Source organism: Corvus kubaryi, unplaced genomic scaffold (genome assembly GCF_017639235.1).
Source record: "Corvus kubaryi isolate FWS band 111438036 unplaced genomic scaffold, C.kubaryi_AGA036_p1.0 37397, whole genome shotgun sequence".
Taxonomy (NCBI): domain Eukaryota; kingdom Metazoa; phylum Chordata; class Aves; order Passeriformes; family Corvidae; genus Corvus; species Corvus kubaryi.
Window position 1 is genome coordinate 13,368,034 of NW_024581136.1, and position 15,130 is coordinate 13,383,163.

Genomic DNA, 15,130 nt, shown 5'->3' on the forward strand with positions numbered 1-15,130 from the left:
AAAATGTCATAATAATGGTGATTCAGTGGTTCAGCTGTGAGCCACATCCCATTTTTCTAAAATATATATTTCTCGGTGTGTCAGAATTGTTACCTTCACCACTGAATCTTCATCCTGCAAAAATGAAGACTTTAGGTTGGATTTACACAGAAGCTAGCACACAGTGTGAGTGGGATATTACATTACTCTTTGCTCTTTTTTTCCCCTCTCAGGATTTTCCTCAAGGAAATAGAAAATTGCATTGAAAACCCTGAGCTTCTTGCCCGATGCTTTTTGAAAAGAGTAAGTATATCCTTTTGCAGGTTTGAATGAACATCTATGGTCTTATCCTACAGTACTTACAGATTTACTCCTATCTTTTCACTCTGTTTGCTTCTGTGAATGAGAGAAACTCCTCTAAGCAAATATTTCCAAATTAAGCCATAGTTACCAAGCATGTATTCTGAGAGCTGACCCTTTACCTGGTTTACTGACAGGAAGAGCTCTGTTAGCAGTGTTTTACAAATATTTTAAGTCCCATTTAAAAGAAAAAACAGCATATAACAGTGATCCAAATGTTTAACATGCTTTTCATATCAGACACATCTATAGCAGGAGTCTCATGTAACCCAGCCACCAGCCTGCAGTAAATAAGCAGAGAACGGTATTGGGGTTGCAGCAGGTTGCTCTGAGTGCAGACAATACATCCTGTTCCTCCTTTATCTTATCTCTTTCTTCTCTGCACCCTTCAGGCCCCTAGAACTGGCTCAGCAGAGTCTGCTGCTGTCCTTGCATGGACCCCACCAGCTCTGTAAGACTCTGTGAGGTTGATTCCCTTTACTTCTTCACGTAATTCAACAAGTGGGATTCTCCCCTCTGCTGTGGAGTGAGTCTCAGTGCCCAAGTGCTGCAGCTCTCTCTGAGGGCTCCCAGTGATGTCCCTCCTCCACCTCCACCCCCAGTCAGCCTGACCATTAGTTCTTCCCTGCGACACAACCAAAGGTGCTTGTTTATACAGCACTCCTTCAGGGGCCCTACTAATGAGAAAAACTCTGTTTTGGTGGTTAGCTACCGCTTTAAGAGTCTGACAAAACTGTGTGAATAAAGCTCTGTGTTTTGTGCAGGAAAGGGAAGTGGCATGAGAAATGTGAAAATCTGTCCACTGTAGTCAAAGGTACCTCCTGCTTCTACTGTATACTACAGGTAGCATTTGCTGCTTTTCCAGGGCACACATTAAGTACAGACAGATTTGGAGGAAGCAGTCAGAGGTGCTGAGCACTGCTGCATTACTAAGATTTAATGGGAATTGTGAGCATGTGATATTTGCAAAGGGTATGCTCTCCGTCTGCAAACAGGTCAGGCTGGAGAGAATCATACAAGTGTAAATGTGATTATATGTCCATTGGTTTATTTTCTGTGTAACAACGAAGCATTTAGAGCTTGAGTAAATGACACTACTAAGGCATATGTTGTTATCCTAAGATTCAGATGTCGGGCAGGAAAATATTGTGGTGAAATCATTATGCAAAAGAGGATAAGCAGTCTTTGAAGAATGCAGACCTTTGAAACCCAAGAAATGTAAAATAGTCCATGTGTTGCATATATCCCTAAAGAATGCAGCTAAATAAAAATTCTTGGTATATAACTGTTCCTGTGATTCTGCAGAAGGTTGAAATTCCATGTTTAAATATTGTAGCTTATGTCTCTCTGTAAAAACAGCTGTTGAGGCCAATTCTCCTCACTAATCTACCGATATGAAAACAGCACTAATGCTGGGGTTCAGGTATGAAGTGAAAGAAAACCCGTCTCTCTCTCACCTTCGCTCATCAGTTTCTGTGGCCTGGTCAAACCACCCTAAATTTATCAAATAAGAGATTAAATCATGCATTTGCTTTCTCCCTATTTCAAATTCCACAATAAGAAAGCACAAGCTTCTCTCTTGAGCTGTCTCTGCTCACACAGTAGCACCTTTGATTCGAGAACTTGCCCTTATGTTCTGTTTTTAGCAGAAGCCACATAAAGTCCAGAAATGTGTTGTTTCTGTTGGACTGCTTTTAGGAGGCACAAACAAAAGTCTGGTTGTGTGTTTGTGTTCCCCATGATTTGGCAGCTTTTTATGGCTTCCTGCTGAGCAGTGGCTTCTGGCTGCCCCGTGAGTTACGGCCGTGCTTGCTATGACAGGGGGAAACAGAAGCAGCTGCTGTTCCAAGTGATGCTGAGTTCGGGGAGGAAATTCACATTGTTGCAGGTTCTCCTTCTTTGTATGGGTGTGACCGTCCTACCACAACATCAGGGTGGGCCAGGTTCTTTTTATTCATACTTTGAAGAGTTTTACCCTGTCTGATCACATTGACCCTTTTCAGCCCTGATTACAGAGCTGCTTGAAAGCATCCTGAGAGCTGCAGTGAGACACTCCAGTGCCAGAGTCACTCCACCCCCTGCTAGGCATTCCTCTGCCATGTCCCTGCACACTGTCCCACCTCCACCAATGCCACCTGATCAGCTGTCACCATGAATGTGAACCCTTCATCTCAGGTGATGGGAGAAACAGTCTATGGAGCCTCTCTAGCTTCTCTCTGGCTTGTCTCCTGGACAGCAAAATTTGGTAAAAGATGAGTCAGAAATGCCTTTCTTTTTCTCCCTCCCACTTTTCCTGACCTCATTTAGGTCACGATCTTCATATGAACTAAATTACAAATCAGTCAGCTCAACTTTACCCACATGGCAGCTATTTTGCCATCACCAAGATGCTTGACCTTACTTAAAGCTCTGTGTGGTCAAGGGCTACACAGCTTTCAAAGACAGGAGGGATGTGCATTGAATACCTTGCAGAATGGGTTTTCTGGTGCTCTATCAGCAACAGGAGAGATATTCTGGGCTGTGAAGAAGGAAAACTTACCAAACCAAGGCAAGAATGCTCAGCATGAAACCAAAGGTGTGTCAGACTGCTTACCAAAATGTGCCGGGTGATGTGTCTGGTAGGAGTGATTCAGTGTGGCTTACCACTGTTTACTTATTCATGGTCCTAATCTTAAAAAAGGGAGTAGTTTAATGAGAACCAGCAGTTGGAGCATTTGGTCATTCAGGAAGAAAGAAGCATTTAGAAAAAGAATCTACCTGTGAAAGGACAGTAGCAGCTGACCAGAAACCTGTGAGTTGGATTCAAAGGGCTAAATTCTAGTCTGATGCAAAAATTATTTGTAAATTAGCAGTCAAAAAGATAATTGGAACTGTGCATATATGCCACGTGCATTGGAGCTTACAGAGCCCTCGAAGTCTGAATCAGTGTGGAAAGGAAAAGCGTTACAGGAGAGGAGCATGGTGTAAAAGTACCAGCAAGAAGTCAGAACCTTTGCATGTGAAAATAGAGATGTGTGGAGTATTTAAGACTGGGATTTGAATAATTAGACAATCAATTATTTCTTGGCATTTTAGAGTCTGAGCCTAATAACTTCATCAGGAATTTTATATTCCTAACACTATTGCAAAACTTAAAGCTCTAATTAAAGACTTAAGGATCTGCCTGAGCAGGTGTCGCTGATTTAGGCAGCAGTAGATTGCATTGGCATAGTGTGGTTCCACTATGGCAAATTACTGGTAAATTGTTGATTATTGTACTTTTCTTTAAGTTTTAATTGGTCCTTTTCTCTTATTCCTAATAGTGCTCTTGTCTGTTGCTGTCTCTGTTCTTCTTACCCAGTCCAGCTAGTTAGGTTTCTGTGGGCCAGCAAGAGATGGTAATCCTTGGTTATGCTTTGTTGCTATTTTTAGTTTGTGGGGTTTACCCCCTGCTAACTTTCCTCCAAGGCAACATGTACAAACAATTCCTTATTTGTGAAGAAACCTCTGCACCTATTCTGAAATAGCACTATTAATACTCTATTGAGCTGCAACAGCAGAGGTGTTTGTATTGCATAATCCTTAACACAGTGTGGTATCACAGCTCTTATTTCACAGCTGATTCATCAGGGTGATGTTAGGATGGATCTGTGGAGGAAGAGAGCAGCAACACTGATTTCTTCTGGTAACTGTATGAAAGGAAGTGCTTTTCCTGCAGCAGGAGTGTATAGGAGCTGTGGTGGGCTGAGAGCACGAAGGCAAGATCCAGGAACTGCTGAGATTTATTTTTGGTGTTTTCTTTGCTGAGGTCACATCCCCCAGGGTAGATGCAGTTGAAGGTGGGAAGCTCCCGGCTGCTTGGGCACAGCCCGCCCTGCTCGGGAGCCTCATGGCACTGCCCCGTGCGTGCACAGTGAGCAAGCCCAGGACCTGGCAGAGGAACACGCATCTCTGCGTCCACCCACACAGCCCAGGGAGCTCAAAACACCCCTCTCTGGGCTTTTGTAGAGATTGTCTCTGTTTTCACTCAAGTCAGTGAGATTTTTGCCATGGACCTCAGTGAGAGCACTTGGAGTGTAGTCAAAGCTAAGTAGAGGTAAAGTGAATCCACTCACTTGTAATTTGGATAGGACAGGGTTTAAGTGCATTCCTCTGCCTGGCCTGGGACATCAACAAGACAAACTTCCTCCTTTTTAATTCATCCTTGTGCTATTTATAGAGAGCCAGCACTATTTTCAAAGTGTGTTGAACAGGTAAACCGTAGCCACTTCATTAACAATTACAGTCTGTGCCAGTATTGTTAAAAAAATTTACATTTCTAAAGTTTCTTTTTTTTTTAAACTATCAATTCACCTCCCTGAAAAAGACACTAGTTTTGAAATTAGATTATGTCTTTCAGTGTGGAAAGTGAGGGGGGGAAAAAAAAAATCTCACTTTCACGTGTATTTAATGTAATCAGAAGTAAAAAGCAATTTGGTGATTTCAGTATGCTTTTACATACAGTAATTATTACTTCATGTCTTAGGATGGAAAGTAAGAAAAAGTGTGATTCAAGAAGGATGCTCTCTGGATTCTTTTCCCTTTCCTTATCTAAACTCTTTTTGTCTTGCAGAAGGAGGACCTCCAAATATATGAAAAGTACTGTCAGAACAAACCAAGGTCCGAAGCTCTCTGGAGACAGTGTGGAGACAGCATCTTTTTTCAGGTGAAATTTCACTGCAGACTAGCAGTGCAAGACCCTCAAAGCTTGTTTTCCTTCTGTATCTCCTTTATTCTTTAGAAACCCTAGAGTAATACCCAGGCTTTTCTGCATGCTTCTTATACTGATGGCAGGTGCCCAGTGAGTGTCAAGGTGTTCTCTACAGGAGCCTGGGTAGGTAGAGCAGTAAGTAGATTTCCTGGACCAGAGCCTGGCTCTGCAGGCTATACCCACACCAAACAAGTGCTGGATTCTTTGCAAACCCCAGCTGATTGTAATCTCATCAGCAGGGAATGCCAGATTTCGACACCAAGTTGAACCTAAACATTAGCTCTTGTTTAGATATATTTTCACTGTGGCATAAGTAACCTGGAAATTCCTATGCAGATGGAACAAATGTCTCTCTCAATTAATTCACAGACATATAGTCTTCAGATTGTCAAATGATAATGACCTTGGTGTCTTGCCTGTGTTTCAGGAAACAATTGTATTTTTCTTCCGTGTTGTCTCCTACAGGAATGTCAGCGTAAATTGGATCATAAGCTCTCACTTGATGCTTATCTCTTAAAGCCAGTTCAGAGAATCACCAAGTACCAGCTGCTGCTAAAGGTAAGCTCTCCATGACAGTGCAAAAAATTCCAATATACAGCTTGTTTTACTTCCAGAGTTGCGTATCAGCCAGGACTACCTGGAAATAAATCCTTGCTCAGTTCTTCAGTAAATACTCTGCATTTTTTTAGTTGTAAAATGGTAGGGAACAGTCTTGTACAGGGACTTGTCTTTTAGATTGGGAATTGCTATTAGTTAGCAGTACTTATATACTAAGTAATGGCATACTATTATATGCATAGCTCTCTATATAAAGTAAGATATTTTATATTGTATTTTATTGTCTTACTTATTGTTTTATTTATCTTTAAACAGAAATTGAGCTTGGCTTTATTGGATCAGTATATAGTGTTACAATTTGAAAACAGGAACTGATGCCTTAAATCCTGTCTCTAACATCTGTCCCTGTTTAAAAAACCTTCAGCTCTCTGAACTGGTATTTTCCCATGGTTGTGACTCAAACCTTTCAGAGGGAGCCACTCCCTTTTGCTGCTTCTTTTTCTGTAACTTTTCCACAGGGTGAATATGTGAACTTCCCTCTTGATTTGGCTGGAACCATGAGTGGTCCACGCTTGAAATTCTGGTCTGAACTGGGCAATAGGAAATATATACACTCAAAACAGTGACTTTTTTTTTTTTTTTTCTTTTTAAGGTGGTGGCTTAAATTTCTGTCTCCATTTCCTTGGTTCTCAAAAACAATACTCACTGACTTTTCCTGTGGGAAGGTCATGAAGGTGAATTACATGCTGTTCTCAAGCCTCTGGGTTGTGTACTGTCATGAAATTTGCAATGAAGATTTTAGGCTGCCATTTAACTTGCTAATAACTACCATGGTACTGCTCAAATTGTGCCAGTATGAGCCATGGGAGGACCTGGTTGGCCATTCTTGTACAGTATTTCTGTGAACTGCTTGTTGACTTCATATAAAACTATGGAATCCAAATACTGAACAGGGATATTGACAAGGATGCAGCTTCACTGATTGCAGTAGATTTACATCAGCATAGTCCAGAAATAAATTTGAACTCTATTTCTTGAAACTGTTCTGTGAGAGGGGAAAAAATGTCAGTGTCTCTAGGAAAGCAAGAGTAAACCAGATTTTACTTTTAATTTGAAATATGACTGTAAATAAACCCAAGATTAGATCAAGGAGTAAAATTCTCAAGCAGAACAGGTCTCAACCATTGGGGTTTGAAGCTGGTCAGACCAGTTTCATACTTAGCAATAACACATTGGCACTGGCATTTAGTTTGTCGGAGTTTATGAGACCTGTGAAGATGGTGCACTCCTTCCCTGGCTGCAGGGGCATTTAAAAGTGTAGAAAAATGGAAACCAGTGAAAAATTGGTAACAAACAAGTGCTTAAGAAGCTGTGTGCCTTGAATGGTGGGCAGACTGGATTTGAATTTTGGGTCACAATTACTGCAACCCTCTGGTTTCAGTAGTTTAGCTAATATGCTCATGCTGATAAAAGCAGCGTGCCCACTGTACAGAGATACATCCTCATCCTAGAAAATGTGCAGCAGGTACTATAAGAGTGCATCCTGCTTTTACCTTCTAGTCCTTGGTTACCCAAGCACTTAAGGAGAGACTGCTGCTGCTTGGGGTTTGCAGGAACTACCTTTTTGCAGCCCTATTTTACAGGAACACAAGTGCCTCAGTTTTTGGACTAAAATATTTCCAAACTCAAAATGTGGACTGTCAAACCTGCCAAATTTAGACTAGAAATTAATTCATGTTTTTAACAGTGGTAGTAAGTACCTTGTGGAACTAATTGCGAAGGAAAATGGGGAATTCTCTAACACCTGAAATGATTATATTGAGTTTCTTTTCTAGCAGATGTAAAGAGAAAAGCTGCTGGGTGTAATTCTATGACATGCAAGGAGTTCATTGTAAATGTGTCAGAATGGTCCTGTCTCATCTTAAATGAACCCTTAAAACTTGAAAATGTTCAAAAGATCAAAATGCGTGTCCTCAATGACCACCCTGGTGAATGTCGTGTTTGGTTTTGTTTGGGGTTTTTTGTTCCTCTTTTGTTTTTGTGTAGTTCTGCTACTTTGTCTATGCAGTCCAAATTCCAGGGAGGATCATTTTACGGTGTCTTCTGGTATAAGAAGTTCTCAAGTAGCTCCCATATCTTTTTTTAATCAGGAAATGCTGAAGTGCAGCAAGAATTCAGAAGGTACTGCTGAATTGGAAGAAGCCCTGGCCACCATGCTTGATATCATCAAATCAGTAAATGATTCCATGCACCAGATAGCAATCACAGGATATGAGGTAATTGCTGGTGCTGCTCCTCCTCTTGTCTTGAGCCATCCCATATTCCTGTCATCACTCATCATGCTGTGCCCGTGGCTGGTACTGTGCTTTGCAGGAGCCTGTGCCACATTCCTGAAGGATGCCACTCAGTGGTGTGTTGTGATGACCAAAAATACATCTCAGCACACCTGTCATGTGGAGGTGGGGTGTGAATTCGGGGACATAGCGGGGCAAATGCAGGCCTTTTGAGTAACTGCACCCAAAACTCATTTGTAGGTGAGAGGTGCAAGTGTGGCAGAACTAACTTAAGAAATTTGCTGAAACTCTGTGACTGCAGTGCAACTCAAGTGTTTTCAAATCTTTTGCACTTAGGGAGGAAAATTTGGCTTCCATTTGAAGTGGGTAATGGAATCCATGCCAGTAACTGGCAAACTTGTTATCTGAACTGTGAAATAGCAACCACGGTACAAATCAAAGGGCACAAATATATATCTCTGCAGAAGCTCCACTGAAGTCATATGACTTTCAAGAACTATGTGAAATGAGCCCTTATGTGCAAAGTGGAAGTGATTGACACGTAAAGGAGAAACAGGCCTGGCAAAATGAGGCCTGAGAATCATGTGGTTGCTGATTTTGAAATAGCTGCAGGGTGAAAATATCAAGAAAGAAACAATATACTGAGAATTCTTCAAAGAATTGTTACATCAGAGTAACAGGCTTTAACCCAGAAAAACTATTTTGTGTGGAATCTGACTTCCTGAGAAGGTGCTGGGGTCTATACAGACAATGTCTGGGTGGGAAGAGTTATCCTGGTTTTCAGGATGGGAGTGACCTCAGGAGTTTTGATTTCTATAGTTCTCTTTTGTGCAAGTGCATCTGGTAGCTGAGGAACCCATGCCTGCTGCCAACATGATTTTATAAATAAATTTCACTGCTTGCTCATTTAACTGCTTGCACACAGCTGGAGATGCTCCTGTGGACTGTGCATTACATTTGGGATGAGAAAGTGAGTTCTTCCTGCAGTAGCTGTACTGAGTAGAAGGTGAAGCAGTGGCCACCTCACTGCGCTGGCAAACACTGAATAGGTGTGGTGATTGTGGATCAGAGAAACACCACAGGTCATAAATGTAATCTTAGATCTCCCAAACATGACAAATTTAAATAAAGCAGCATATACTTTATCCATCGTGGTCATGGCTAAATCTGAGGGCCTCAGAGATTCACTTTAGAAGAACTCTTTAGAGCCTGTATATTATTATTGCAGAATTGAACCAGTCAACATGGGCACGGGAAGCTCATGGATGCAGCACACCTTTCACCTCTCCAGTTTCCACTGTTTCTTACTTGTTCCCAAAGAGAAAGGTAGCTTTCCTCCTGTGTTTCTCAGTTTAAATGTGTAGTTACAGCAATTTAGCATAAAATTTGTTTTGAAAAGAGTTCTGTAAAGGGATGGGAAGAAGAGTTTCTCCAAGAAAGGTGAAGTATTATCCTCGGCAGAGGGGATTTATCCAGATTCCTGTCCATATAAATGTTGAGGTCATCCTTTTGTCTATTCCTTGCTTTAGAGTGTGTGTAGTTTTGTACTCAGGAATTCAACGGAACATTCCTGTACCTTTTCAAATTTTACTTTTGAATTTTCCAGCCTTTCATGAATGCCAGATAGTAGCTCCAAGGACTAGACTTTGGCCTCTGCTTTCTTAGCTGAACTGGAAAGCATGGCACAGTGGGACAAGGCCACTGTTTAGCCCAATGCTGACAGCATTCTCGAGATGGTTTGTTACATGATTATTGAATAGGGTGAAAATGTGAATCACCCAACAATTTCTTCTCCCTGTTCCACCTGTCCCAGGTGCTCAGTTGTGGTGGCAAGTGAACACCTCCCATAGCTGATGAAACCACACCCCACCTTGTGGAGTCTTTCCCACACAGCCATAATAGAAATACTTGCCTGGAAAACCTTTCAGAGAGGGATATTATGCCAGTAGGAAAGCAGGTTTTGTGATAGCTGATGAATGCTCCTAATTGCAGAGGATATTCTGTTTTTTGGACTTGGGCACGTGCAGATTTGAGGAGCTGAGCTCTTGTGTAACAAATTGCTAATATGTAAGTCTGGTGTTGGTTTGGTGTTTTTTTTTTTTTTTTTTATTTTTAGGCAAAACCACAAAAAAAAAGCAGGATAAAATGTGGAGAGCAGAAGTCTTAGATGTGCTTCCTACTATCATCCTAACATTTGTACACAACCTGGCCTGAGTAGTTTGTCCATGAGTTATGATGAGAGATTCTTATAAATTACCATATGGATCTCTCATCTTCCATAAACATGGGATACTGTGTATTGTTCTAACAGAGAATGATTATATTTGAGAGAGTGATCAAATCCTCCACTTTAAATAAACTTCCTTTAGGATAAAAGATTGCTGTCCACTAGCAGAAATTACCAGAAACAGTGTCCTCCTGTTTGCTGCCTACACTGAAGAGAGTCCAGTGTTTGTGGGCTGATATTCAAAGTCTCCTGTGGGATTGCTGCAGACTGCCATCCCTGTCTCTTTTTCTCTCTGCAGTGGCAGCCTCCCACCTCACTCACTATTATCCCAATCCCAGATTCAAGGTTGGTGAGACAGACCTATCACAAGAGTTGAACTGAGCTTCTGGATCTCAGTATTTAACAGTGCCTGGAGTGACAGGAGCCTCTCTCTCCATTGTCAGAATTATGTAGAAAGTATGTTTTTTTTTTTTTTTTTAAATTTAGTTTTGCATATCAATGTGCTTTTCACGTGCTTGCAGTTCATAGCTACATGCACATATAAATGCAAACACCCGCACTCCTGTATGCACAAAGATCCAACTCTATATATTAGAGATGACAGACTTATCTAAATTGCTGAGGTTTTCTGAATGTTTTGGAGAGTCTAATAATATCCAGATATAGAGTGGAAAAGTAATAAAGCTCTGGTTTTGCAGTTGAATGTAGGGTAGAGGAGGGGGAGTGAGAGGGAGAACAGGTTGCAATTCTTAGTATAAGAAATTAGACATTCCCACTTGGAGCCAACATCTTCACCTTATAATCAACAGAGCATGCAAATGTTGAAAATAAGTACTTTAATAATGCACTGGGCTTATTCCCTCAACTTATTATACAAAGTGCTCCTAGGAAAATATGCTGTTAAGATAATTACGATTATCATTATTTGTTGAATCCCATTATCATATAGATGTTGCCATGTCCTATATCCACATATTGCTCCACTCTAAACACAGAACAGTTCTGGTGGCATCTGAGCTAAATATTTATATCAGGTGAAGTATTTACCCATCAGTGGTCTTCAGACAAGAGCTTTAACTTAGAAAGGTCTGGTTCCTGCCTAATTTCACTCTCCCTGAGGTACTTTCATGGCTCTGTGGTGCATTCATTCCCTCTTTGCCCAGGGCTGTGCAGCAGTGCGTAGTTTGCCGATGGTGAGCCAAGAAACTATTGACAAAGCTTGTAAAGACTATTTTGAAATGGGAGGGAATTACATACCTGCATACCTCTAGGCACTGATCTGTGACTTCAGGCATCTAAGATCTTTCAAGGTTTTGCCCAGGGATGGAGGAAGCTTGTACCAGAGTGGAAACTGAAACTAGATCTTCCAGAGTCAAAGCCTTTGTTTGGGTACTGGATTGCACTGGGCCTTCCTACTGCCTTGGGAGTCAGGAGCCTTGAAACCTGGGTTGTCAGAAGGAAGCTTCCTCTGAGGTCACCAGAGGGGCCAGCCTGTGTGTCACATCCAAAGAGATCCTGAGACATATCTTAGATGCTAGCTGTGAGTGGAGAGACAAACTGGGAATTATGGACATGGAAATCAGTGAATTGATGGTTGTAGGAGGAAACCACACAGGTTTAGCAAGGGGACATGTGCACTCTCCAACACAAGGGATGCCTCTGCCTGGAATCTTAAGCATCACCAGAGGAATGAACTGTGCCTGGGACTACCCTAGTTTGAATGTGATGTATGCTCTCTCTTTTTCTTGCCTGCTAGGGGGATGTCAGTGAGCTTGGCAAGCTGTTGATGCAGGGTTCCTTCAATGTATGGACTGACCACAAGAAGGGGCACAACAAGGTGAAGGATTTGGCTAGATTCAAACCAATGCAGAGACACCTCTTCCTCTATACAAAGATTCTCCTTTTCTGCAAGAAACGGGAGGAGAACACTGATGGTCATGAGAAGACAGCTTCATACAGCTTTAAAAATTCATTAAAGGTAATAAATGCAGTAATGGTGGGGGAGGGAAATAAATCTGGTGTCCTCACGAGATGAGGATGTTTCCATGAGCAGATTTGAAGAAGGTGCACATATCTGGAGCTGTCTTGCACCCCTGAATAAATGACAGCTCCCATTTAGTTTTGGGTTGGAGACAGACCAAGCCATATGTCCTGCAGCTCAGAAGTGAACCTTGTTCTTTGCAGCTTGGTACAAAGGGGCACCTTGTGTATTCTTGCCCAGCATCCCATAAAGAGAAGCCAGACTAAATGGACCTGCATCTCTCATTGTTTTGCCTATGGGTATCCTCCTAGTGCAATTCTATTGCAAGTTTTACTGTTGACACTGTTGAGCAAACATATTCTGTGACAGTCATAGCTACGGATGAATCAGTGCAGTAGAAGTACCCTTTTACTTGCAAGAGCAAAATTTCCAGGTATGAGCCAGGACATTTTAAGGTGGGTACCACAAGTAGGCCACGTTTTCCCTCTAAGCACATTGGTGTGACATTTGTGGCTTTAGCCTGCTCACATGGATCATCAAGTGTAATGTTCCAAACTTATTACAGAGTACCCAGACAGGAACTGTAGCAGAACCTGGTTCAAGGCTTGGACCAATTCATATCAACATTTCAAGTTTCTTTATGTAGAGATAGAAGGAATGGTGGCATAACACTGTCTAAATATTTGAATTATTGCTGAGGTGAATGAGAACAAGAGGCATGAACAAATACAGGAAGAAGATTAGAAGCTGGTTAGTAGCAGCTGAACTTCAAAACTGTGATTAAGAATTTTTCATTTAAGAAATCTAGAATTATTTTCTTCAGATTTTTTTGTGTTGTCTGGATTTGCAGATTGGTCATTAAATCTCACAAAGCCCTATTCCAACCCTCTTTCTCTTCCACCTCAACAGATCAATGATGGCAAGTGAAAAAACAGTCTTCCTAAAACTGAAAATTTGTCAAGGTGAACGAAGGCCAGGATGGGGTTGAAAACTGATCCACAGATCAAGCAATAATAAAAAAAAAAAAAGAGGATAAATTCATGATCAGACATTAGCTTGGGTTAATTTAAACATTCTTTTTCCCTTTAGCAATCAAAAAGATGAATGACAAATTAGATATTGAGAAATAACATGCTCTGAATTTTACTTTTAATGACTCCCTAAGGTGTCAGAAGTGAATGCAGCCTTCTAAAACTGCTTCTCAGAGAATCAAGTTTAAAGACTACTGATATTTTCTAGATTCCAGCTCCTTCTTTTCTATTTTGAAACAGATGAGCACTGTGGGCATTACAGAAAATGTAAAAGGGGATAACAAGAAGTTTGAGATCTGGTATAATGGCAGAGAAGAAGTCTATATCATTCAGGTAATGACAATCCTTTTTGTTTCCAAGGGCTCTACTTCCTTTCAATTGAATTGTTCTTAAAGAATGTTCACTGTCCTGTACAATCCAGAAACAATACCCATTGAAAGCTTCATTGTTGTGTAGGCACTGGAACAGCCAATTTATTGTGAATATGGTCATGATTTTGGCTAAAAGAAGAAATAAAGTAATGGGAAATTTCTTGGAATTCTGGACAGAAATGCAAGGACGGGACCTTAGAGTCATGGTAACTTTTCCATCTGGAGGAGCATCCTCTGCTTTGCTTGAAGATGACCACAGTGTTCCAATCCTTGGCAAAACTGAGAGCCAGTGTAGGTCAGGGCAGCCCAGTGATTGGCAGCGTGTTTTAACTGGATCTGCTTTGCCTTGTCCTCTTTTGTTCTCAGGCATCTTCTGTTGAGCTGAAAAACACCTGGATTTCAGAGATTCGCAAAGTCCTGACAGGACAGCTGGAAGCATGCAGAGGTAGGGCTCACAGAGCAGCAGCTGGGAATGTGTGCTTCCTTCTGGAGCTGTGTGTGGCAACATGGGGCTGGGACAGGTTACAGTGCCAGCCAGTACCACCAGTGAAGCCAGCAAGGACCAGCTGGGCAGTTGCAGCACTGCTGGGATTTAAAGCCATGTCCTGATCAAAGAAAACTTCTTGCAATTTTATAAATTACATGGATAACTATTCCATTCACAGTTAGTCCAAGGAACATGGTTTTCCTCTGTTTTCTCCCTCAAACCACAATTCTAGAAGTATCCATTTACATCAGTATATGAGGAGATGAGGTCCCAGTCTGCACTCTGGGCCTGCTCACAAGACCTGGATCAAAAGGTCTCCTTCGACATCTGTGACTGGACACAGGAACTGCTCCCCTGTCCTAGTGTTTTTGTGGGGGGTTTGAGGGGTTTTGTTTTGTTTTAAGTCTAGTCACCCATCTTCTATTCTAAATGTAAGCTGTCCCATCTTTCCATCTTAGTGACCTCCTGTAAAACATGGTCAATGGCCTTTCCCTCTCTTACAGAGATGTCACTATGAAGGTGGTTTGTGACTTGTTCAACACCGTGAATGACTGAAGCTTCATAATTAGCTAAGATAATGACACCCTTTTTATATAAGATATTGAATCCCCAACAGACAAAATTCAGTCAGGTTATTTCAGACAGTAAAGGAACACAGTGATGATAGCTATCATAGATGATATTCTATTTATTCTCTTAGGACAAAAAGCCCCACAGCTGTGTCCAATACAGACTTTTCCTGGATCTTGGCATTGCTTCTCACCTTGGTCTGTCTTTCTGCTTCTCTCATATACTCATCTCTCTTTAAAGCAAGGTCTCCACCCACATCCTTCAAATTCCTAAGCAGACTTTGTCCAAAGTGGAAACCTGTGTCTGTGCTTTAACTTTAGAGCTCACCTCTATTTTAACTGTCTGTTTCACAAAGACAATGTGTTCTTACAGCCTCCTTAGGTAGAAGGAAACAATTATGAACATCAGCCTTAGCAATTGAATCCAACCCATAACAATACACTTATTTACAATGTTTACTACTCTGGTCTTTTGTTACTGATCTTGTCTTTATCCTTTTCCCTTTTTATTCTGAATTTTACTGTGATCAGTTCATCAGGAACT

General features: G+C 41.4%; 1 protein-coding gene across 10 annotated transcripts in view; it reads left to right on the top strand.

The window, feature by feature from the left end:
- Positions 1-15,130, top strand: part of MCF2L2 (MCF.2 cell line derived transforming sequence-like 2) — a 159,893-nt gene that overhangs the window by 118,966 nt on the left and 25,797 nt on the right. For all 10 annotated transcript variants that reach the window (XM_042042066.1, XM_042042067.1, XM_042042069.1 and 7 more), the window contains 7 exons: positions 213-282; positions 4,931-5,023; positions 5,534-5,626; positions 7,777-7,902; positions 11,904-12,125; positions 13,400-13,492; positions 13,897-13,975. In XM_042042066.1, the coding sequence (XP_041898000.1) occupies positions 213-282; positions 4,931-5,023; positions 5,534-5,626; positions 7,777-7,902; positions 11,904-12,125; positions 13,400-13,492; positions 13,897-13,975 (776 nt within the window). The remainder of the gene's footprint in view (positions 1-212; positions 283-4,930; positions 5,024-5,533; positions 5,627-7,776; positions 7,903-11,903; positions 12,126-13,399; positions 13,493-13,896; positions 13,976-15,130) is intronic.